Here is a 26,881-nt window from a genome sequence, read left to right as displayed (position 1 = left end):
CACCCTGTAGGATTCTGTGCCTGCATCCGACTCTGATTCTCATTCATCATCCTGATAAATGGAGTGCAAACCTTCAGAGAGGGGATGCTTCCCCCACTACTCACTACATTACAAGTGATGGGTCCAGGAGGCTTTGTAGTATGGGTACCTATTTCTTTTCTTCTAAATAAAAGGCTAAGACATATACATTGCTATGGTGTAGATAGCATTTAATTCTTTACAGAAGAATACTACACAATCAATTAGGACAAGATCATAAGACTTTTACATGATGGCAGAAGATGACATAGTAAAGGAAAACAATACAGTGGGACAATAATTATTCTAGTGTAAAATAACCCATTTGCACCCGGAGCAGGTGCCACAGTCCGGTTGCTCGGATCCATGATCCAAGCCTGTGTTCCGACAACATGTAGGCTGTGTGTACCCATCCTGCCATTCCCCCAACGCAATCCCTTCTCCGTTCCTCCTACCCTTCTCCCTACTCCACCCCACTTACCTATTCCCCCTAGTGGCAGTACCACTGCCAACTGTCGCATCCCAGGCTGCAATGGAAATGGAATAAGGGCTCTACATGGGGCACAATCTTCCTTTTTCATGGCCGTCATGTTACATACGTTTTTGTTTGAATGAACGGGATGGTGCAAGAAGTAATATGAACTACCTCCTTATTAAAGCAGTTTCCATTCTCAATGCAGCCGTTTTTTATGGTGATAAGCTAGAAAAACCTTTGGGGTAGGGCTATGCCCGATTTGGATAAGGTCATTCCCCTTCTGTAATGGCATGGAAGTGTGAAAAACCATAGTCAATGTGTTGTCTGATGGTAAATAAGTTGACCCTTTTGACTGAAGCTTTTTCCACATTCAGTGCACTGATGAGGTTTCTCACCTGTATGTATTCTCTGGTGATTTATAAGTGTTCCCTTATGACTGAAGCTTTTCTCACAATCAACACACTTATGAGGTTTCTCACCTGTATGTGTTCTCTGGTGCTGAGTCAGATTTCCCTTACGATTGAAGCTTTTACCACATTCCGTGCACTGATAAGGTTTTGTAGCTGTATGCATTCTCTGGTGAACAGTAAGAGTTCCCTTTTTGTTGAAACCTTTTCCACATTCTGTGCACTTATGAGGTTTCTCACTTGTATGTGTTCTCTGGTGAAGAATAAGATGGGCCTTTTGACTAAAGCGTGTCCAACATTCAGTGCACTGATGTGGTTTCTCTAATGTATGTGTTCGCAGGTGCTGAGTAAGATTTGCCTTCTGACTGAAGTTTTTTCCACATTCAGTGCACTGATGAGGCTTCATACCTGTATGTATTCTCTGGTGAAGTATAAGTCCTCTCTTATGACTGAAGCGTTTCCCACAATCAGCACACTTATGAGGTTTTTCACCTGTATGGGTTCTCTTGTGCTGAGTAAGATTTCCCTTATCACTGAAGCTTTTTCCACATTCAGAGCACTGATGAGGTTTTACACCTGTATGTATTGTCTGGTGAAGTATAAGAGGTCTCTTATGACTGAAGCTTTTTGCACATTCAGTGCACTGATGAGGTTTCTCACCTGTATGTATTCTCCGGTGAAGTGTAAGTGCTCCCTTATGACTGAATTTTTTCTCACAATCAGAACACTTATGAGGTTTCTCACCGGTATGTGTTCTCTGATGTTGAATAAGAGTACCCTTATATCTGAAGCTTTTTCCACATTCAGTGCACGGATGAGGTTTCACACCTGTATGTATTCTCTGGTGAAGTATAAGAGTTCCGATATGACTGAAACTTTTTCCACATTCAGTGCACTGATGAGGTTTCTCACCTGTATGTGTTATCTCATGATGAGTGAGATTATTTTTACCACTAAAGCTTTTCCCACATTCAGAGCACTGATGAGGTTTCTCACCTGTATGTATTCTCTGATGAAGTATAAGTGTTCCCTTATGTCTGAAGCTTTTCCCACATTCAGTGCACTGATGAGGTTTCTCACCTGTATGTGTTCTCTGGTGCTCAGAAAGAGTTCCCTTACGACTGAAGCTTTTTCCACATTCAGTACACTGATGAGATTTCTCACCTGTATGTGTTCTCTGGTGCTCAGTAAGAGTTCCCTTACGGCTGAAGCTTTTCCCACATTCAAAGCACTGATGAGATTTATCACCTGTATGCATTCTCTTGTGGTAAATGAAGCGAGACATTTTAATGAAGGTATTACCACATTTACTGTACGGATTGGGGTTCTCTGGTAACAAACAACATGTTCCTTCTTACTGAAGCTTTTAACTCATTATTTCATGAATACCACTTCATGCTCACTCTTTCAAAGAATGGCCTTAAAATCAGCAGATGTAAACAAAAAAGAAAATCGCAAAGAGTATTCCATCATGAATAATACACTAAATAACAGATATGTTTTTGCAGTATGTATTAAATGACACTAGTTTCCTTCTCTTTTGCTCTAAATAGATCAGTTGACTAATCCATCCGTCTATTTGTCTCTATATTGCATGATGTTACCATGAGTATTTTGCAAGGCATATTCAGCAAAGGTCTTCACTTCAGGGTCCTGATTACATTGTGATGATAAATTCATTTTAGAATTGTAGCATTTTAATATATGAAGAAATCGTATTTTCCACCAATTAAACTTTACAATGTATTAGTTGATGACAATTCCACAGAATCACCATTGCTTCTTTTTCTGGGTGTCAATCACCTATTGCAATAAAAGGAAATTCATATTTTTAGTTTTCACATGCAATCACAGAGATATGTAACAGAGAGCATCGCTCATGACTTTGTCGTCCCATGCGTTGAGGCAAAAGAATTATACCAGTTCCAGAGTAGGCCTGGTTCAACTGACAAACATACATGTTTTTATTTGTATTGTATTTAAAGAACAGGGATGTTAATCTTGATCAGAATTGACTTAAATCAACATATTTACTCGGAGGAATTCTCCAGAAGGATGCATGTTCAATAGCACAAAGATAAGAAGCAACTGTATGAGGGTGTAAACAAAGTGGGAAATAGAACAGTAAAAAAACAAACAAGATAAAGTGTGTGGGGTAACAGCCCAACTGTGATTGTTGCGTACATACACCCTATTTTTACTGAAAGCAATTGTGATAGTGGGAGTATAGACATTATTTTCCAAAACCGATGGCGAGAGTAACCTCGGGACATGCTTTACTAAGCATGGCCTTGCTTTCATAGTCAACACTTTATTCAGCATTGCATGAATCGCCAAGTCTCAATTTCAATATATGAATTAGGACAGATGTGCCCCACTAGGTCAGCATTTCATCACCATCACTACACATATGTTGAGCAGTGCAGTGGGTTGGTGATCATTATCTCAGTCCAAATGCACTGTGCTCCTACCACAAATACAAAGCTGGACCTGCTAGGCCATAAAGACCGCATATGGAAACTGAGGCGCAATAACCATATGTTATAATGACACATCAGATGCGAGGTTCGTTTTACAAACAATATTTTAAGGTCATTACCCATCAGGACCCTCGCAGGTACGTTATTTTGCACACTTACAGGTATTCTGACAGTCATGTCATTACACTGGATGAGAGCTGGTTACTGGGCAACCATTTGCACAGGCCCTCCAGCTAACTTGGTTAAGTGTTTGGGTGCCTTAGCAACATCCTCCACTTTGAAAAAACATTCATCAACCACAGTTATGCTGGCCCAGTGTCTCTGATGGCAGGAGTCTCCTGACCATTCACAAGAACACTATCTTTATAATACTCTTTAGTATTATCTTGGATTGAGTTATAGACATCTAAGTTCTGTAGTTCCCAAAGACCCAAGGACACAAAAGAAACACTATCTGAGACTCTCATAGGCTCATCGGCTAGTAGCTGAAAGTTTCCACTGGTCATAGGTACTTCATCCACCTGGTAGAAGGCTAAGGAGACAGTGTTGATCCCTGAAGGTTTACCCTTACACTTGGGATCTCTTTTCACATGGCCAGGCAACCCACAAACAAAGCATTTATCCAAATGCTCTCTGAGATGGGGGTTTTCCCTGGCCTCCATCTGGTGTGGAACCAAGTGGTACACTAGCCTGATTCGGTTTACCTTGAGGCTCACCCTGGTTATGTTTGGGGCCTTCTTTTGGATTGGAATTATTGGAATTCTCTTTGTTGTCTTTCTTTGGCTGCTTCCCCTCATCCTTCTTGTGAGTAGCCCTGTTTGCAACCCACAAGTCAGCAGCCTTGGCTAGTTTCTTAGGATCTATCTCCTTTGAATCAGCCAAGTGCTGTCTAAAATCAGGAGAGCAGACATCAAAAATAGACTCCAACATTACAAGATTCCTCAAACCTTCATAAGTGTTCACTTTGTAACCCTTAACCCAACCATCTAAGTTTTTCAAACATTCACACACCCAGGTAGCCCAAGGGGTACCATCATGATTTATGAGGGTTCTAAACCTCTTAAAATACTGGGAAGGGTTCTTCCCAAACCTAGCTATTAATGCTAGTTTCACACACTCATAATCCTGCTTATCCTCCTCCCCCAACTCCATTACAGCATCACTTGCAACAGGGGGAATCCTAGAGAAAAGCCAAGGAATCAACTGATTCCCTGAGATACCTTGAATCCCATGATTGTACTCAAACATTGCTAACCAATCCAAAACATCAAGTTTAGTCTCATACATACCAATCATTTCCTTTGGCATACGGGATCTCTTAGGGCTGGAAGACCTAGAGGAGTCTGGGAGAGAAGCATTTTCTAGAGACAGTTTCTTCATTTCTAGTTCATGGTTCAGCTCCATTTCTCTGAGCCTTAACTCTTGATGTTTCATGGCAGTTTGTGCATCAATACATTTCACTTCTAATTCAAGTCTCATTTTCTCAAGTGCAATAAACTCAGTAGTAAGTGTAGGACCTGTGGGGGTCCCTGTGGACAGAGGTTGTGCATTCTGAGCAGGCAGGGGAGTAGCAGGGTTTCCTAGCAAGGACTCATCTACTTCTTCACAATTAACACTCTCAGAATCACAAACATCAAAATCCACATTTGCTGGAGTGGTAGGTCCTTCTGACCCAATCTCCAGACTTTTTCCCATTAACTTTGCAACCAGTTCAGATTTCTTTCCTTTACCAGAGATATTCTTATCCCTACACATGGTTCTCAGAACCTCGGCAGTATAGAGTAAAAGACTCTCTTCAGTGTAGTTTTCCATATTTGACATGATTTCTCAGTTAAATAGATTTAGTGGTGTTAGCCTTGTGGTTAGTTGAACCCAAGCAATAGCAGCACTCTAAGTGTAATCACTCTACTTCCAAATCCTCACCGCTGCACACCAGTATTAGGCAGAATCCTGTGCAGTGCCCTTAGGGACCACTACACACAATTAAGACTACAGGTGGTGATACAAGTTTTACCTTTGGTACAAGCCTGTACTACTATGTCATAGTAGTAGCAGTGGCGGAGCAGCCAGGCTTATCTCAAGAGTATATGAGCAGTAGCAGAGATTACACAAAGGGACCACAATTACTGTGACTCAAGCAAACACTGGCCCTCATTACAAGTCAGGCGTTAAGGGTTCAACGGCGCCGTCAGCGCCGTTAACCCTTAACGCCTGATTCACACTTTAACGCCTGCTTTTTGCAGGCGTTAAAGTCCAAGGCGCTAAGCGACCTTGGTGCTAATTACGGCACCGTAATTTACGGTGCCGTAATTAGCGCCTTCCCCATCCCCATTATGCCCTATGGGGCAAAAATGGGAATGGAGAAGGGCAAATGGTGAATGGGGAATTACCGCCCCACTCACCTTGGAATGGGGCGGTAATTCCGCCATCCACCATGGCGGAATCCAGCATGGACCATGGTGCTAATAGCACCATGGTCCACCGCCTGACTTGTAATGAGGGCCACTGACTCAAGGTTTCAGGTAGAAAAATATAAGTACATTTATTTTTAAACCATTCGTTATAAACACAACACTTCTATTAAACTTCAATAAAAATCACACGTTAAATATACTACAACTAACCAATTTGCTTTGTACAGTAAGGGCTTCACTACGACCCTGGCGCTAAGTGGTTAACAGTGCCGTAAAAGGCTGCAGCGCCGTTAACCACTTAGCGCCTTACTACGAGGTCCCTTTGCGGGACCCAACCTGAACGGCTTGTCTAGACCAGCCGTTAAAGTAGGGACCCGCAAAGGGACTCTCGAGGTAAGTACGGTACCGCAATTTGCGGTACCGTACTTACCGCCTTCCCCAGTCCAATTGAACCCTATGGGGCAAAAATGGGAATGGGGAAGGGCCAATGTTCAATGGGGAATTACCGCACGCCAACCTTGGAATGGGGTGGTAATTCCCCATTGAACATTGGCGGACTCGTTACAATACCGGTACCAACCATGGTGCTAATAGCGCCATGGTTTAGCGCCGGTGTTGTAATGAGGGCCTAAGTCTCAAGGTAAGTACCCTGTGGTGGAATGAACCGGTGTTAGGCACAAAAACACGTTACCGTGGATACGATTGCGATCACTTTTTGACGGTTCGTTCCACTAAACAAATGCGTATCCGTGACATGAAATGCTACCGGGGCAAAAACACACTTAGCACCTGAGCTACACAGAGGGAGTTGGAGGCAAAAATCACAGGCAATATTTTGGTTAGGCAAGCAGAATCAAGAAACACTCGGAGACAGGAGTTCAAAAGTCAAAGGGCCGGAGCCAGGGTCGAAACACACCGGGGCCAGTTGCCGAAGATCACACGGTCTGACAGTTCACGATTCAACGGAGCCAAAAGTACTTCGATATTGTCAATGTTCGGAAGCAAAAGTTATAAGAAGGAGGGAAGACAAGGTCAAGCCTTGGAAATGAAGAAAAAGGGATTCACCCAGTTTCCTCAATAGAACACAGTACCTTGTTCCAATGGTGCAGCTGGTGCCCTGGCAGTTGTTCCTGTTGGTTTCCCGCAGACCCACGATTCCTAGAGCTTTGTCGAGAAAGAGGACGTCTGAAGGAGGTCTGCACCACACAGGTATGAGGCCGGTAGCAGTGACACGGAATAAAAGGTGCGCTCCTGTTAGGATAGGCAGTTATCATTACATAATACTCTAACAGTGTGTTCTTGCTATTTACATGTCTTATCTGACAACCATAAATTGTGTTTCATTATAAGCATCAGATTTCCTTCTGTCACCCTTAGTTACGTTAGAACTGAAACTGCATTGTGGTGGTTCTAGGATGTTGAGAGAGATGAGAAGGTGGACTGAAGGAGGACGGTTGTAAGCCTCCTGCTTGGGGTCGTCTCATGTATGCAACTGTTTACCTTTTTAATAAAGGTCCTGTTAATCAAGTACCAAGTCTCTGCAGTCTACTTGGTAACATAACATTTGGCAACGAGGTCTAAGAGGAGCGGACTCCTGGAGACGAGCCCCGGCACGCCTACAGGACCCTTATGTTGCTGCCACGGTGGAACAGTACCACAACAGCGAGCGACAGGCAGCTCTAAGTGCCCTACTGCCTTTGTGAGGACTTTAAGGTGCGGCAGCAGAACAAAAGAAGGAGCTCCAGCAGTGCGGAGCAGAGCACCTGCAGGGTGGAGAAAGCAAGCTCTTCGGATCATACGGGAGGTAAATCGCCCACTATTGCTACATCCCTCCCAGAAACTGTGTATTTGCGTTAAATATGACAATATGAGTGGTGACAGTTGACCCAATAGCGCCGCTTCACATTTGTTTACGTTTGAAGGCTTCGTGTCTACTTGCCTCGCTTGCAGGGGGGCGACGTCACAACTGGTCCGCGCTACTGCTCTGACACCCGCGTGTGTCACTGCAAAGGACTTCACACGTGACCGGCTCTCACGCAGCCTGGTGCTTACAGGGTGACGTCCACACGTTCTAGAGGAAATGACCTAGAGACGCAGTGGCCGTTTTGGATTGGCATATTTTTCTACACGGAGCAGAACCGCGGCCGGGAGTTTGGAATCACCTGATTCTCGGATGACATTAGAGAATTATTACGATTCAGCTAAAGATGTGACGGCCACGACCAGTGCCCACGTTGAATCATTTGGCATTGCAAGGTGACCACTCACACTGAAAGGAGTGATGGTGAGTGTTTATGTTATAGTGACATTGTTGGGCAGGGGGTGAGTTGTGCATTTAGACTCATAGGGCCTCATCACGACTTTGGTGGTAACCCTTAAATCCGGCAGTAGCGCTATTACCGCCGGATTTAAGGGTCCATCAAAGTAGGACTTCGGCAGATTTCTCCCCAGCTCTGAGCTGGGGGGAAATCTGCCGAAAATGTGCGCTATTACCGCTGGCGGGAAATCCGCCGGCGGTATTAGCGCAAAATTTCCCCATTGAGCCCAATGGGGAATGGGGCATTCCCGAATGGGCTCAATGGGGAATGAGGATTGACATTACCGCCGAACTCGTGATCTGGCGCTATTAGCGCCGGGGAGTTCGGCGGTAGGGCTAATACCGCCGGCATTACCGCCCAAGTCGTGATGAGGCCCATAGTTGGCACATTTAAGACTGCAACCTTATCTAGCTCAAACTGAGACATGGCGAATGTACCTGCTCCTGTGTTTTTCCTGCCTGTGGCAGGCGAACCCAGGGTGCACTGGGTGGACTGGAAGGAGGGTTTCAACAAGTATGCGCTAGCAGTGTTTGGTGCTAACTTCTCAAATGAGCGTAAAGAAGTGCTACTGTTCCACTGTTTGGGACCCGCAGGGCAGGAAGTCTTAAAGAAACTACCAGAACCCATTGACATACCGGATGGAGGTCCTTATGAGAAAACATTAGCAAAATTGGACAGACACTATAGAGTTGAGGAGAATATTATACTGGAGAGGTACAAGTTTGCTACAAGGGGTCAGAAGAGTGGTGCAAGTATTGAAGATTTTGTTACAGCTTTGAGGGGATTGGCAGTGAAATGCAGGTTTAACCACTGCCAGGATGAGCACTTGAGAGATCAATTGATGATCAAATCTTCTAATGACAATATCAGGAAGGAATTATGGAAAGAGAGGAATCCTACATTAGATAGAGCGATTGAGATAGCGAAGATGGTAGAACATACCAACAAATGCATAAAGGTGCTTCAAACAGATACTGTTAACAATGAAAGACCCAAGTCGGAAGAGTGTGAAGGGGCAGTACAGAAGGTGTTGAAAGTTGCCCAGAGACAGAGTACCGGAAACCCAAGGCATCCCCTGCAGTTAGGGAAGAGATTTGAAGATCGCCAAGAAAATAAGCCTGCGACTAGCAGAGGTTGGAATCGACAATGGGTGCCAATGAAAGACAGTAGAGGGATGTTTAGAGAAACAAATTTGTTTAAGAACTTTAAAGAATCTGGGCCACCAAGGGGTCTTCCAGGCAGGAGGTGTTTTAGATGTGGAAGTTTATTGCACTTAGCATCTGATAAGGAATGTTTTGCAATACATATTATATGTGGCATGAGAGGGAACATTGCCGGTGTTGTAGGAATTTCAATGCTGGATCAAACCAAGTGCATGAAATAAGTGCGAGTTACGATGATGAATCCTACAGCGAGATTGGTAGAGAGGTTGTGTTTACAGTAAATGCTATTGATGGCAGGGTAAAGTAGCAGAAGCCTTATGCCTTTGTTTTAGTTCGATGAGTACCAGTACATATGCTTATGGATAGTGGAGCTAATTACACCTTGATAAGTGTGCAGGTATGGAAAGAAAAGTTCAATTGTTGCACTCTGTGGGAGAACACTGTTAGAGCAAATGCATATGGTGATGTGCCCATAGACATTCTAGGGTATTTTGATGCTGAATTACAATTTAAGGATAGGAAGTCCACAGGGATTGTATATGTTACCTATAAAGGGGGAGAGTTGCTTTCATGGAGTGATCAGGCCGAATTGAAAATAAGGCTTGAAGCAAGTCCTCCTGAGCAGGTACTGTCTGTGATGTGTGGAAACACTACAGAGGTGCAAGCAAATTCATCTGGCAAGTTGGGGTGTTTGAAGGGGTTTGTTCATAAGATTCGACTGAAGAGGGGTGCGGTACCAAAAACTGCAAAACTGCAAACCACTCCCCTTGCCCTTAGACAGGATGTGGATTAAGAACTCAAGAGAATGGAAAGCGATGGGGTTATTGAAAGGATAGACGCATCAGAGTGGGTCAGCCCCATAGTGGTGGTCAGAAAAAATAATGGATCGTTGAGACTATGCATTGATCTTAGACATTTGAATAGTATGGTTGTGGCAAAAAGGTTCCCTTTGCCTAGAATAGATGACCTGATGGTGGGGGTATTTGGCTCTAAGGTTTTTTCTATATTAGACTTGAAGTCAGCCTACCATCAGGTTGAGTTACATCCCGAATCCAGGGATCTCACAGCCTTTATCACGCCAATTGGTCTATTCAGGTGTGTGCGCATGCCGTTTGGGCTAGTTTCAGCGGCAAGTGTGTTTCAGAGTATAATGCACAGATTACTTGGGGAAGAGAAAGGTGTTATGTGCTATCAGGATGATGTCCTTGTGTGTGGGAGTGACGAGTTTGAACATGATCATCGCTTGAAGAGAGTTCTGGACATAATGAAGGAAGCAGGACTCACTGTTGCTATGGAAAAGTGTATATTCAAGGCTAGCAAAGTGGTTTATTTGGGCCATGAGATTACAGGCGAAGGGGTCAAACCTAAAGAGGAAGCCATTGAGGCTATAAAGAGGATGGAGGAGCCCAAGTCAAAGGGGGACATATTAGCGTTTTTGGGACTAGTGGAGTTTTCTGGCAAATTTGTCAGAGGTTTATCAGAAATGTCGAGGAACATGAGATTGCTTACCCGCAAGGGAGTGACCTTTAAGTGGAATGACCACTGTAAGAAAGAATTTGAGATGATAAAAGAATCTATTGTCAATGCACCCATTTTGAAGATATTTGAAGAAGGTAGATCTACATTGCTTTTTGTTGATGCTAGTGATTATGGTGTTGGGGCGGTTCTGATGCAAGAGGACCAGTTTGGTTTACACACGGTGGCATTTGCATCCAGGTCATTAAAGGGACCAGAATCTAGATACTCTGTTGTAGAAAAAGAAGCCTTGGTATGTGTTTGGGGAATTGAAAAGTTTAAAAGGTTCTTGTGGGGGAGGAAGTTCACGATTTGCACTCACCATAAACCGTTAGTTGGGATTTTCACAAAAGGTAGTTTGGAGGGAGTGTCAAGACGCATCATGAAATGGGTCACGGCGTTACAAGGCTTACAATATACCATGCTCCACGTCAGAGGTGAGGTCAATGTAGTTGCAGATGCCTTATCTAGATTGGTTCAGAGAGAAATTTCAGTGTGTGGTGATTACTCAGGTTCTGGGGAGAGTGCAGAAATATTCTAAGTACATGAAACTTTAAAAAAGGATGATTGGAACATCGCCTGCAGTGAAGATGATGTTTATCGAAGTTTATTGACACTGGTTGTGGAAGGTAAAATAAGGAATTACAAAGGTGAGATGACTGGTTTTGCAAAGGTAAAGGAAGAGCTATGTGCTCACAATGGTCATTTATACAAAGGAAATCAGATGGTTGTTCCATTTGGAATGAGGAAACTAGTATTAGATTTGGCTCATGTTGGGCATTTAGGTCTAGCCAGAACAAAGGGATTGGTAAGATCTGAATTCTGGTGGCCTGGTATTGACAAAGATACTGAGGAACAAGTCAAAGGGCCTCATTACACGGATGGCGGTAAGGATTTACCGGTACTGGTAAAATACCGGTACCAGTAAATCCTTACCGCCTTACTACGAGGTCCCTTTGCGGGTTGGGGGATTTAACGCCTGCTTTTTGCAGGCGTTAAAAACCAACCCGCAAAGGGACCCAGGGAGCTAATTACGGTACCGCAATTTGCGGTACCGTAATTAGCGCCTTCCCCATTCCCATTGAGCCCTATGGGGCAAAAATGGGAATGGGGAAGGGCAATGGTGGAAGGGGGAATTACCGCCCCACCAACCTTGGAATGGGGCGGTAATTCCCCTTTCCGCCAAGGCGGTGCCGGTATTTTACCGGCATGAACCATGGCGCTAATAGCGCCATGGTTCTCCGCCATCCGTGTAATGAGGCCCAAAGATTGTGTGGAATGTGTTGAAGGAAACAAAGGTCTGAAAGTACAGAAGGTTCCCATGGTAGTGAGGGAGTGTCCGCGTGTTCCTTGGGATGAAATTGCTTTAGACCTTTTAGGTCCATTTAATGTTGGTGGTTATGGATTTACTGTCCAAATGGCCTGAGGTTTGTGTACTCAAAGACATTTCCAGCAGTAGCATTATGAAATTCATGGAACAGCTGTTCTGGAGAGAAGGGTTTCCCAGGAAGTGTTTGTCCGACAATGGGTCCCGACTGGTGTCCAGGGAATTTAGAGAATTCTTGGATAGACATGGAATAGAACAAGTGAATACATCCTTAAATCAACCCCAGAGTAATGGGTGTGTAGAACGATTTAACAGGACTCTAATGGAAGCCATCAGGATTGCGGTAGCTACTGGTGGGGATTGGGTGAGGACGGTGATGGAACGGACCTTAAGGTATAGGTTAACTCCCCACAGCGTCACAGGTGTGACTCCATTTGAGATTTTGAGAGGAAGAAAGCCCAAATCACACTTGTGTCCAGGGTGGACGGGGAGATCCAAAATGGTTGGAGTGGATTTAGAGAGTGTAAAAAGAAAACTTCTTGAAATCGGGTGCCAAATCCAATGAGAGGAACGATCAGAAAAACTGTTGTAGGGAACTGAAAATTGAAGAGGGTGACTTGATTAAAGTCAAACTTCCTACCAAAGTTCGCAAGGGAGCTCCCCTATTTTCTGAGCCCAAACAAGTCATGAAGGATTTGGGTTCATCAGTATTAGTCAGGCATTTGGAATAAAGAGAGGGTGGCCCTTTCAAGCCAATTAAGGAGAGATGAGAGGAGGACCATGGGATGAGGTGACGGTATTTACCTTGCAGGTCACCAACAACATTATCCAAAGCTAGTGGTACTTCTCAAGTTTATTTTGTTGCATTTAAACATTAAGTTTCCTTTAACAGGTATAACATTTCTTTTTCTTCCTCTGTCCACAGCAGTTATTTGTTTTATGTTTAAGGAGAGGAGGTGTTAGGATAGGCAGTTATCATTACATAAGACTCTAACAGTGTGTTCTTGCTATTTACATGTCGTATCTGACAACCATAAATTGTGTTTCATTATATGCATCAGATTGCCTTCTGTCACCCTTAGTTACATTAGAAATGAAACTGCATTGTGGTGGTTCTAGGGTGTTGAGGGAGATGAGAAGGTGGACTGAAGGAGGACGGTTGAAAGCCTCCTGCTGGGGGTCGTCTCATGTATGCAACTGTTTACATTTTTAATAAAGGTCCTGTTAATCAAGTACCAAGTCTCTGCAGTCTACTTAGTAACATAACAGCTCCTTAAAAACAGGAGAGGCTCTTCAGGTGGCTATCCGGACCACTACAGCAGTGTGCAGCGATGTCGACAACGGAAGAGGATCCTCTGGCTGTAGAAGATAAGCTGGTTATCCCCACCAAGCTCAAGGGTAGAAGACTCCGGACTGGATCTTCTCTGAGTCGTTGAAGGGCAGATAGCTCAGGACTGCAGCAGGGCTTCACCAGGACAGGGTAGTTGCAGCAGCCATTGTTCTCTCTGCATCTCTTCGGTTCCTTGTAGTTCCAGTGGCGACTCTCTGACTTCTAGCCCAAGAGACCTGCCTTTTATGCGGAAAAACCCCCATTCACACAGCCTGGCTGTCAATCACCCAGCAGCGGGGTTGTCCAGCCCAGACAACTACCCTGGCCAATCATGACAAAGTCCGGCTTGGGTTTCCTAGGATACCCTGTGCAGGGGGTGACTACACCCATCCCTCACATTCAGCCCACCTAAACACTCAGGCGCCTTGAGGAGGGCTTCGGGGCAGAAGCCCGCCAAAAGACAGTGAACAAAGAAGGCGAACCTAGTTTGCCACGCAAAGTAAAACACAAGAAGGTCTTTAACAAAAAGAAATGGCGAATAAACCAAACCGGAGCCAAAAGAAAGACGATTTGGTCAAGCAGGTTTATGTTCGAGGCTAATATAATAGCCAAGAACAGTACCATGTTTATCTAATATAATCGCGGTAGAAAAGTTAGGGTAGATACCACTGCCACCAGCCAAGTATAAGAGCGAAACAATGCTCTAGGAGGTACAGATAAAAAGGGATATGAGTTAACTCTTTCCAGTACTCCATGGAAGATGGGGTGTACTGGATCTGTGGTAGATTGACTAAGTAAAGTTAATGGGAACTTTACTATTTTCTGGGGGACAGTAGTCGCCTCAGAAATGAAGTCGAGGGAAGTCTCAAAGACAACCCTGTGCCACGGCACTGAAGGTGCGGTGTGACACACACAAAGAAGGGGGCTACTGAAGTGGTGTACTTCAGAGTCCACAATCACAAAAACAGATGGAAACACATAGCAAAACACAGGTAAGAGTGGGGGGAAAGCTTTCACTCTTACCAGGTGGAAAAAATAAACTCCAGAAGTCCAGCAAAGCTGCTGGGGGAGTCACTAGGTGAGGGAAATTAGCCATAAATGAGAATTCTCCCTAACAGCAGGCACGAAGGGGGCTCAGATTAGTAGCTGTGTGAGGGTTAAGAAGGGGATTTAGGTGGGTTGGTAGGAGAAGCCTAGAAGGTGCGTTTTGCCAGGTAGAAGAGGGAATATGTGTGGGTAGGAGCAGACTAGAAGTGGGGGACTCTGTTGAGTGGGTGTTAAAGGGACCGAAGAGGGGACTTAGCAGGCAGAAGGGGAGCCACCATGCGCATATCAGAGACTATGGGGCCTCATGTAATAGAGCATAGACCCCAAATAATATAGACAAGTAAAGAGTCAGTAGAATCAACTGTTTCTTCATTTTGCTGCTCAGAAGGGGCCGTTTTACATTGGATTTGTTCTGTAGTGCACAGCTTGTACTGCACACACGGTTTATAAGTGTTACGCTCACCTGGTCTCTGTGGAGGCGTTGGGGCGCGGTTGCAGCCCTCCCAGGGGTGGAACCTCTCTTGTCTGGCTTTTCTCTCTGCGCATATGTGGATGGTTGCGGCGGGATAGCGCGATTCCTGTTCAATGATAATGGCAGGCTCTCCGTCCTGCCGCTTCTGGCAGGGACACTTGTCTACTGGACCGACTTCCTTCACTGGTCCCTTGCCGTGGTAGCCCAGGCCAGCTGCGACTAGTCCTTTTCTCTTGCTGGTAAGTGTTTCCCTTGTTTTCACTCGCCAGCTAGTCTTTCGACTTTTCGTAATTGTATTGGTAAAGTTTGTTCTTACTCTAACGTCCGTTAAGTGTGTAATTTCTCTTTCTCTGCTCTTTTCCCATGCAGGTGATGTTTTGGTACCGGCGGTCGCTGCAAGCGGTACCAGAGATAAGAGGAGAGTAGTTACGATGGTCTGGTAACTGGTAAGTAACCTCTAGAAGTGCTTGTGGGTATTTATTACAGCGCGACCCAAGATTACGTGTCGGTAGTTGTTCTAACCTCGTCGTGTCTTCTTTTCAGGAATTCAGCTTCATTCGAATGAAGACCGTGGGTGCTGAGGCGTCGGGATCAAGCTCTGCGTGTTGCTTGGAAGATGGTCTGCTGCCGTGTAGATGAGCCCCAGAGTCCAGGTAAGCAAGCAGCTGTTGTCAGGAAGATGGGCTGCTGCCGTGTAGATGAGACCTGGAGTCCAGGTAAGCAAGTGGCTGTTTTTAGGAAGATGGACTGCTGCCGTGTATATGAGCGCTGGAGTTCAGGTAAGCAATTAGTTGCAGCACAGGATTCAACGAGGTAAGTCTGTTACTGGTCCCGGCGGCGGTGAGCATCTCATTGCACAGAGGTGTAATGTAACGCGAAGCACCGGCCAAAAGGATGGAGCAGCTTATATAGCTGAGAAGCCACGCCCACCAGCTTCAGCCCGCCTGCCACACCCTGCCACTCTCCGAGTCAGCACGTGAAGACCCAGCCTAGGGAGCCACAACCCAGTAAAGTGCACGTTCTGGAATAAAGGCTTTCAGCACCTGTAAAGTTCTTGTGAAATAAAAGTACTCCTGAACTGAAGTAGTGTTCCTGCTCACTTCTTTATATGAGTCTGGTGCCAAAGGCGCCAGGACTGAGTCCAGCCAGGGCCCCTATGTCTATGAGTCCCAAAGGAGCATGAGTGGGACAAGTGACCCATTGCCCCCATCACTAGATGGTGTGATTTGTGTGTCCTGGGCCCTGTGGCCATGACAATAGGCGAATAGGCCTCCTACACGTCTAAATCTATTTAACAATCTGCCACACTGATGATGCATCATCTGGAGAATCTATATTCTGCCACGACTGTCCATTCAACATTTTGGTTTCCTCACACGGACAGAAATTGCATACTGTGTGCAATTTGTAATAAAGGTCCTCATTAAGAGTCCAGCCGTAACCGAGCTGGAAAAACTGGCAGGTTACCGCCGGACTCGCATTACCATTCCGCCTCTGTGATTCCTGGAATCGCCAGGGCATTATGACCCCGGTGACCTGGGAATTCCGGAGGCAGAATTGTGTAAGTCCCCATTCCCATGGAGCCCCATAGGACTCCATGGGGATGGGGACCATGGAAACACCGGCTCCGTCTATGACAGAGCCGGTGTTTCCATGTACCACCGTTCTTTCCGGACTGGCAGGGTCGTAATGAGACCCAAAGACTTTTCTATGGGTTGGTACTCAAATTAATTTTCTGCAGCCTGAATAATGTAAAGTGCAAGTGCAATAGCACCACAGTGCAGATGTTCTGCAATGCCATGCTAGATTGGCAAATAACTGCACTTTTCAACTTCACGCAATATTGTAGCTCGGCCACTCCAGGCGCTCACGTGGCTCTGCAAGAAAGAGGACAGGTTGGTTTGTGAGGGTAGAGGGATAAGATAGGTACAGAACTAGGACAAACAAGTGTCTGTGTGTGTTGGGTTGCACATGGGTTGTTTGCGTGCACTGGCTTGTTGTATCCATACAGGTGAGGCCCAATGCCTGGGTTGTTTGATGTGTGTGAATGTCTTACATTGGGTGTGTGTTTTATGTGTACATTGGCTGGTGTTTAGGTATTGCCCCAAAATAACGTAAAAAGAAATAACGTTAAAAAAATCCTGAATGGGCTTCAGGGGATGTGGGGGTGCCCCCGGCATACATTAAATGTAAAGCGGGGGACACATTAAGACAATCCCAAAAGCTTGAGTTACAAATGCGAACTCAAGCTTTTGGGGTTCTTTTTTAACGTAGATCCGGTGTTTAATGTTATGGTTGTGCACACTGGTTTGTTGTGTTCGTAGGGATATGGGATTGTTGTTGTATGCAAGTGTTAGTCATGCTTGGTGTGTGTTTGTGTGCAGTTTGGCTAGCCCATGAGTGTGTATAGAACAAGGGATGCGTGTAGGAGGGGGAGCAGGGGTGGGAGGCTTAGTGCATTGGTTATTCTCAAAGTTTTTCTCAGTTGCTAATCTTCACAATTCTAATCTATTCTTTGCAAATGTGACGCAAGGCTATTCTAAACAAATCAAATGTGACGCATGGCTAATCTTCACAATTCCATCTAAATGAGAACGTGAGGGAGTAGGATTTGGTGAAAATAGAGAGACAAATTGTGAAATCTAGAAACTCAGTAGTAGGAGCCACAAGAATAAATTGGTTATCAAGAAGAGAAGGTCAATACAGCTACAACACAATATCAAAAAGGGAAAAGAAACTGCGACAGTGCGAATCGAACTGTATCTGTCTAAAAGACAGATGCTACAGCGGCCTAAATTCGGACAATGAGATGTTTCATTTTCTCTAAATGTAATTATAACTCTAAGAACATTATGTTGATTCTCTGCCTTTCCTATAAACCAACTTATATTTCACTATACCTGTTAAACTGCACCAGGACAATAACCACTAAGGCACACATTACCACTCGTGTACTCATAGCACAGCCACATGTCCCTACACCAGTATTATACTTGTCACACTAACTAGAATAGTCTTACTCATAAGCCTGATCAAACAAACCTATCTATCAGGAAGTCCAAAATGTGCGGACACTCTTCTTCCTTTTTTCTTCTCCCCCCTTCTCTCTCTCCTCCCATTCATCCATTCATAATCAGCAGATCGCTAACACTAACAAAAATATCCTATAAATAAAGGAATATAATGCGCATTATAACGTGTACTAAGTTAACGGGCTTACGCACCAAGTCTAAGATAGCCCATTCTAAGATGGCGAGCCACGTGATGACGTCATCGTGCTACGACCGTGCGCATGACGTCATCACTCCAGCATTTATATATAAATACTGCAGTTTCTACGGCACACACACACACCGAGGTTATCAAGCCCAGCCTTCGTACAGAGAAGCTATTGCTCAGTAAGGTAGTAAGATCCTTTCTCTAACCCACTTTTCTGTTCTTTTAAGGTCATGGCCAGTTATATAACAAGCAGCCATATGCTACTACTTCCTTTTTGAATTACTTAAAAATGGATTTCTCCAACACAGATAACCCAGGAGAAATCCCTTCTTAAAAAAAGATCTCCAGACTGAGGGAACAACAAACTCCCCAGAACTTGCTGTCCATTACAGGCTAAAATTGGACTACTTGAACTTACAACTCATTCTTATAGCCAATCATCTATAAATTAAACCCACCAAGCAACTAACTCCAGTGAGTACAAAGCTCTATGCTCTTTCTCCATATATTTTTCTAAGTCTCTTCCGCAATTTTCTCTTCCTATTTTTGAAGAAATTTGAACTGCAATTTAAGCCAGAATGTATTTATATCGACGCCATTTTTTTGTTGCACAATATGATATTTAAGTCACTTTTCTGCAAAGGTCCATATTATACAATGCCATGTAATCACCATATGATGCACTTTACTTACAGCCAATGATTGGAATGCTTGAATAACTCTCCTGAAGAATCAAAGACATTTTAATTTGGAGAAACACGTGTCGAGGGTCAAATTTCAATAAATTCACTCTCTATACAGCAAATGACATCAAGAAAGTTTATTTGATATTAGAGGGCGCAAATACCAGTGTTTTTTCTGTTTCCTTATTTTCATAAAACACTGGGCAGCCACAGTGTCTCAAACACCCATTGTTGAAGCCCCTATCCACCAAGTTACCCAGACCATAAGATCTGTTATAAATAAACTCGCTACAGGTTGTCTAATGGCTGCACCATATTCCTTATTGCTTACTTCCAACAACCCGAGCTGAGTTTCAACAAATCACAACCAAAACAACATTTCAATTGATTATTTCTCAAAACTATAAAACGCGAATGGAAGAGGCTTTACAACCTACAGCTCACAATTCAAGAAAGCACGGAAAAGATACAGTTCCTTGACCTTGAACTTTATGTAGAAAACAATATCATTCAGTGAACATTATACGTAAAACACACAGCAGGCAACATCACGCTATTTGCGACAAGCAATCGCCCTCAACATATCATAACTAACATCCCCTACAGGGAATTCCTAAGAATCAAGAGGAACTGTACAACAACCCAAGAATTTGACAAACATATCAATCAAGCAAACAGAAATTCCTTGAACTAGGTTACAGCATCAACAATTTCAATCAGGCCTATCAAAAGACAGCATACAGAACAAGAAGTGAATTATTACAAAACAAACCTCCAAAAAAGGTATTATCATTTAAGGACATCAGATTCATCACAATCTATAACTGAGCTGACGAAAGGTGTCATTTCATTGGGTACATTTGGCTTGGGCAGTGAATGTTCATGCTCTTTCCAGGAGCACTGCTGGGCGGTGCCCGCTGCACAACACTGGGTAAATGCTGCTAAACCTTCACTAACAGACTTGCTTTCATAACTGAAGTCTGTTGCGCACTTTGGGCCCAGTCTACCTTACGAATGACTGGGGGTATCATGACATTGAATCTTGGCTTCTCATCCCTCCTACGTGTGTTCTGCAGCCTCAAGGCAAATGCTGACAGCACCTGATAATGCAGTGGAAACTAAAATCTTACCAACAGGGAGACCATGCCAGCACAAAATATTCCTTCCAAACTCTAGCTCCTTGCACCTCCTCTGTTGACCTGCGGTGGTCGTGGGAAAAGAAGCCCAAAAGACGTCAACTACCAAAACAAGCCCAAAGCACCTTCAATAAAAGCCCTAAGGTAATCACAATACTCTACAATAAAGAAAAGAGGTTAAGAAAGGAATCCTTTAAAATAAGGATTAATGACATATCACTCGCATTCAAACTTTAAAAAATCACAGATCATACTGGCATACATGTAAAAGTGAAGAAATGTACATTAGCAAGATTCTTTCACCAGTAGTAGAGATTGATTTGGTTACAAGTCTTTTATATAAGCACTATCCTTCCTATTCACTTTTATGCACCTTAATGTCATGGGGCCTCATTACACGGTAGGCGGTGAGCCATGGCGCTATTAGCGCCATGGCTCATGCTGGTAAAATACCGGCGCCGCCTTGGTGGAAAGGGGATTTACCGCCCCATTCCAAGGTTGGAGGGGCGGTAAATCCCCCTTCCACCATTGCCCTTCCCCATTCCCATTTCTGCCCCATAGGGCTCTATGGGAATGGGGAAGGCGCTAATTACGGCACCGCAATTTTGCGGTGCCGTAATTAGCTCCGAGATCCCTTTGCGGGTTGGATTTTAACGCCTGCAAAAAGCAGGCTTTAAATCCCCCAACCCGCAAAGGGACCTCGTAGTAAGGCGGTAAGGATTTACCGGTACGAGTATTTTACCAGTACCGGTAAATCCTTACCGCCATCCATGTAATGAGGCCCATGGTGTCTTTGAAATAAAGTGTTTCCAGTCATGTTACTGCTTCTCTGATTTTGTGGGTCATCTTTTCTTGACAACCTGTCACTGATATGTCGCAACACAAATTCTGGACAAATTATCTAATCTACAGGCACAAAGTCTGGACAAAGAGTCAAATTGATGGACATATATGGCAGAAGAAGCACACAGGACAAAAATACATCTAATCATACAAAATAAAGCAAATGTGTATCTGCCGTATTAATTAACGTTAAATGAAAAGCTCAACAAGATTTTTAAACTGTAAATGGGAAAGGGTTACTGTTCAAACAGTAAAGTTGTGTAGTGGCAGCAGGTCAATGTTTTAACTTGAGGGACATACATTCTCAGTATTGATTTTGAAGGACCAAGTGTAGCTTTGCGAGCGAACCAGAAGAAATCAAGGGATACATAGTGGTTGAAGGCACATAATGTATTAAAATTGTGTATTTTACAATACACTTTTCGTTAATAATTGAGTAAAAAGTCATCCAATTTACAATATGTCCTGTAGCGTAACGCATGACAAAATCCAACAGATGCCAGGCCACCGCCATACACAAGTGCATTTTCTAATGCACCTGCATAATGCCACAATATTCACTAGCATTGCTACAGTAAAACACACTTTATGATGCCTGTGCCCAAAATATGTGCACGCATTTTCCACCAAATAACAATTCATGATGCCAGTGCCCAAAATATACACAGGCATGGCCACCTTAACACACTTCATGAACCCTGAGCCTACACCATATACAAACATAGCTGCTACTGCACACTAAACTTCATGTCAGTGCCCACAATAAATGAAAGCATTGCCATCGTAAAACCACTCAATTCCAATCTCATGGCCAAATAAATTCAATTCCAGAGGACAAACGGAAAGAGCACTTTCGAAAAAATATATAATAATATGAGCAATTATTCATCCCAGAAGGTGGCCCTTATTGCAGATCCTTGGGCCCTTGATTTAGATTACGTTGTTTGATCTTTCGTAGTAGACTTTCCAGGGAGCCAGGGGCCAATGGCTTGTCCACAATGGTCCTGAAAGCTAACAGTATTTTTGGAAAATACTTTACTGGACATTTTCCACAGAGTTTTAACGAACAAGAAGAACCGGATTCTTGGTCAAATTCGATAAACGTGCCTATTCAGAAAAAGGGCTCCCGGGCTAATTATAGACCTACAGCCCTCCTGGACGTCACTTTCAAAATGTTTGCATCCTTATTATTACGAGATCTATTAGCATGGTTGGACCTTTATTAAAATGGCTTTTTGAAGGGCACTGGAACACATACTTAGGCAATAAGCCCCGAGCCACGGGGGCATTACTGAGTCACGTAAGGCCCCAGGGCATTACCAGACTCTGTAATGACCTCACAGCTCGGAGCTTATTGCTATTAGTAGCCTGGCCCGCAAAACTGGGGTACTAATAGCATTCTTTTTCTGATCTGAAATGCGGGGCTGCCAAACCCTCCCCCCCTGCTGGGGTTGAACATTTGAGGGATTCTCTGTGGGGCATAGACCAGGGCGAGAACCAATCCGATTGTGTCTAACAATCCGATTGTCTCTCACCGTGTTCTGATAACAGTTTTATTCTTGGTTTGCTTAAGAGGGAAGACATGGTAAAGTCTAAATCTGTGTATAATGCTTTTATTGACTTCTCCATGGCCTTCGATGACATCGACAGGAACAGGTTATCGGGTTGCTACATATGATCATTGTTTTGCATATGAGCACTAGCACTTTCATACGACTGAGACTGAATAGACCAGGTCTACTTTCAGTTCCGATTCAAATAGGCATGGCCTTAAACAAGGTTATTATATCTTAACTCCACTTCTTTTTAGTTGGTTTATTTTGGATATTGCCTGTGCTTTTAATGGGAGTCTGCTGCTTTCCTCCCCGCTTAGTTGACAAACCTATGAATTATCTTTTATATGCAGACAATATGATTTTGTTGGACTTATCGGTCTGCAACGCTAACTCATGGGTCTGGAGATACACACCAAGACTAATAACCTGATTATTAATGTAAATAAGACAAAGGCTTTCCAGCTTAGTCCAGGAAAGAAATCTTGTTATTCTAACTTTAAATGGCTCCTGACGTAATATCAAATTGGAATTGGTCTAACATTTTATTTATTTGGGTTTGTATCTATTTGAGACTTTTAGCCAACATGAGTTTTTTTTCCTACCAAATATCTAAAATCACTTCCTTAGCTATCCAAGCTGCCCAGATAAACAAAATATATGGTTATTTGTTGTTGATACCAGTTATAGTGTACTACAATAAGAAGGCTGTCCCGGTGATCATTTACGTTGCAGAAACATGAATTTTCCGCTTGTTAGCCGCTCGGCTTAACTTGAAGGTAGTTTTTGAAACTTCCAATGGGGTTCCAGCTGTGGTTCTTGGGTATGAATTAGGTCAATCCTCTATCGCAGTACTAGTGTTATGGAAAAACTAAACTCTGTCATCAAAAATTGTGCTAGCAGTAGAGGATACAATCTGGTGGGAGCTGAAGCGGCTCATTGACAACAAAAACTGCGTGACTCGCTGTTATGAGATTATGGCCGAGTACAATGTAACTATTGAACTAATATGCGACTCCCCACAAAAAGCAAAAAATAAACTCTGGAAGATAGATTGGATATCCACAATCCAAGCAGTCCGTAAATACCATTTGTTCTCAGGAATTTAACCAACAGTCTCTTGCCTTTGAGGACTGATGTTCTCGACAAACACACCAATGTCTATTCCACAAATAGCTTTGGTTGATCACTTCACCCCCTTGGGTCCTCCTCTTCTGAACACAGACCCCAAACACAAAATTCCTTTCTCAACAAACTTAGGGTGGTGACATTCCACCCAGGATCTCCCTCCTTCGGGCTTGGTCCTCTTTTCACTCGTCAGCCCCCTCCTGCGGGTTCACAATGACTTAATTAACCAGTTCCCTTAAATGAACTTTGGGTGATGACTTTCCCTTATCTTGTTTTCAAAGAAATGAGCTGGGGGTAGATCTCTTCTTCCGCTGGGGCCTTCCTCTGGAACAGCCTCCCTGCCACTCTAAAACTTGAGGAGAACCCTCTCCGGTTCCGGATGCACCTCTAGACCTTCCTCTTTGCTTCTGCCTACGCTCCCCCTCTCTCCTGCTGATCTGCTCTCTCTTGGCACTGTGCACCCGGCCACCCTCTGTACCCTGGGCCCAGGTACCTGCTCACCCTGCCACCCTCCTGCACTGCCTCCTGGCCACTCCTTGCACTGGGGACTATATCTGTACCCTTACAGCCCCTCCACCCATTTTTCTTCTTTTCCTGCACTTATCAGACTTACCCAGTCTGCTGCCTTAAACACAGCACTTGCCACTTGCTAGCTGCACTACCACTGTTTATTGCCCCCATTTTCTATTTATTTTTATTTATCTGTTCTCCTCTACGCCACACTTTCCACTCTCCCCCTTCCATGCACTTTTTCCCTTTTCCCATTCCCATGCACTCGCGCATTCTCAATGTCACTGGGCCTAGTAAGATCGTTGTTGTTGTGTTCTCCCCTGTTCCCCTCCCTTGCCTGGTCGCGCTCTGAAACACTTGTGTACGAGCGCGATACAAATAAAATATATCATATCATAATATGTCCTGCTTTCACAAATCTTAATGTCTTTTCAAACAATATAGTGTGACTCTCCCTCGATTTGGTTCACCTTGTCAACCCACTGTTCATAGGGACTTCAGGCCTCATCCCTTTCAGTTAGCCTCCTTCTGCCAGGTTCACTCTCGCCAACCTTTACGATGCACAGTTCATTATGGGACTTTAGACTTCGCCCCTTCTCGTTAGAATCCCTCCGCTGGGTTCACTCTTGCCAATCTTCAATGTCTTTTATACAGTTATACAGTTCATCTGGCTTTGCCCTTGGTTGTCAGCTTCCTTTGGCTGGTTTGGCTCTTGCCAACTTTACGAAATACAGTTCATTAATAATTTCATCATGCAGGATTCACTTCCCTTCTTCACAATCATCTGTCTGTCGAAGATTTTGGACGGTACAGAGGATTTTACAAGACCCCTGTATGACTACTTTGCCCTCTCTTTGCCTCTTCCCAGGGCTTTCTGGTTATGGCGTTCTCTACCTTCGGGTAATCGCCCAGAGTTTTCCATGTGAGCACCCACGTGGTGCCAGACGCCTCTGTCACAGGCTTTCCCCCACTTTCTCAATAGGTCCTTTGTTTACTCAAAAAGCCGTTTGCTACATTCGTTCAACACAGTTGAGTTTCTTTATCGGTTTTCCCCTCAACTCATCAGCTTTGTGCGAGGAACAAAGAATATTTATCTGTCTCAGGGTCAAAGATGCCATAATGAGAAACAACGGCAAGGCAGAAGAGAAGTCAAAGAGGATAAGCTACATACACATTACACATTTCTCCTAGACTAAGCAGAGGAGTGAACATTTGCAGGTGGCAAGTATAGAACAATCAAAGATGCATAAAGCATATGCAAGACGGGGGAAACCAAGTCTTCAGAGGTCAAGAGGAGTAATAACACCCAGTATAATTGATTCAAATAGCACTAAACAAAAGGTCAGAATAGACAAAGTCATGAAACCTCATTACACGGAAGGCAGTGAGCTATTAGCGCCATGGCTCATGCCGTGTAAAATACCGGCACCGCCTTGGCGGAAAGGGGATTTACGCCCGATTCCAAGGTTGGAGGGCCAGTAAATCCCCCTTCCGCCATTGCCCTTCCCCATTCCCATTTCTGCCCCATAGGGCTCTATGGGAATGGGGAAGGCGCTAATTACGGCACTGCAATTTTGCGGTGCCGTAATTAGCTCCGAGGTCCCTTAGCGGGTTGGATTTTAACGCCTGCAAAAAGCAGGCGTTAAATCCCCCAACCCGCAAAGGGACCTCGTAGTAAGGCGGCAGGGATTTACCGGTACCGGTATTTTACCGGTACCGGTAAATCCCTAACGCCATCCATGTAAGGAGGCCCATGGTTTCTTCACAAGTGGTGCAAGAACAGAAAACAAGGCCTATTCATTAAGCTGCAGATGAAGATAGTGTTGTACATTCACTCCCTTAAAAGTGGCAAGAAAGGGAACAGTCAGCAAGGTCAAGTACAAAGAAGAAGCCTTGGCTTAGGGCCTAACTGATGAGAGATGGTAGGCTAAATGACCAAGTGGGCAGTGGTCTGACATTATTCCCGCGCCTGGGTTTCATTTTGCTTACGTTCTGCTAACAAGCTGAATGTCCAAGGTCGGGAGAGAATGCCAACCAATCCTAAGGGCCTATGTAGCAGTGCACCATTCATTGTTGCAGAAGCCAATCCACTCGTGTTATTCTGCTATTGATCTGTATTACACGTAGTTAAAGGTAGCTCAAGGCGGGCCTACCAGATAAAGGGCAGCCAATTATGTTACTAACACCTAAACAAAGTATAGGTATATATTATCCCTTAACCAATTCCTCCTTTTGATAGGTTTTTACTGTTTGCCACGTAGGATGACTTCATAGCTGATGTGTATCGGGGTATAAAGCCTTTGTGTAATTGAAATGTAGTTGAGAGTGAGTGAGCTGCAATCTGTTTGTTCACTAGGTTTCACAACTTTATTTGAGCTGATAATGAAGTAGTATTTTGCCATATTCTTTGAGTCTGTCCAGTTATTTGGGTCTGAGATAATTTATTGGTAATTCCATCTGGCACTTGGAACACTCCGGATGGTTCTGGTACAGTCTTCTTGGCCCAGATCCAGACTCTCAAGATGTTTTACGTATTCTACCATTAGGCAGAAGATCTCAGAGTTTTCAGTGGAGAACGGAGAAAAACACACGTGTGACAACGAGACGGTCAGCAGGTGCCCCTTTGAAGTAATTCCTGTCCGGTCCCCATGGGCACCCACCCCGTGGACTAAAGACGACTGGTTGATTGGGGAAGAGTCGATACCGAGGGACTCGAGCTGAGTAACAAATGTAAGTAGAACATCGAAAGTGGCAAATAAAGGGGAGTGATTGTATTGTAAGTGTGAATACATATATAGTAACAGGATTTGTATTAAAAGTGAGAGATACTTTGATTCCTGGTG

The 26,881-nt window shown here is 44.1% G+C and overlaps 1 protein-coding gene across 1 annotated transcript in view; it reads right to left on the bottom strand.

Moving 5' to 3' along the window:
• LOC138511193 (zinc finger protein 84-like) overlaps positions 1-26,881 on the bottom strand; it is a 604,912-nt gene that overhangs the window by 509,380 nt on the left and 68,651 nt on the right. The window contains exons 4-5 of the mRNA XM_069626714.1: positions 6,886-7,045; positions 838-2,703 (exon numbers count right to left, since the gene is read on the bottom strand). Coding sequence (XP_069482815.1) covers positions 838-2,185 — 1,348 coding nt within the window. The 5' untranslated portion in view covers positions 2,186-2,703; positions 6,886-7,045. The remainder of the gene's footprint in view (positions 1-837; positions 2,704-6,885; positions 7,046-26,881) is intronic.

The sequence above is a fragment of the Ambystoma mexicanum genome, chromosome 6p (genome assembly GCF_040938575.1).
Source record: "Ambystoma mexicanum isolate Mex_15411 chromosome 6p, UKY_AmexF1_1, whole genome shotgun sequence".
Lineage (NCBI taxonomy): Eukaryota > Metazoa > Chordata > Amphibia > Caudata > Ambystomatidae > Ambystoma > Ambystoma mexicanum.
Note: the sequence above shows the minus strand (reverse complement) of the source record. Positions and strands in the feature narration are given on the sequence as shown.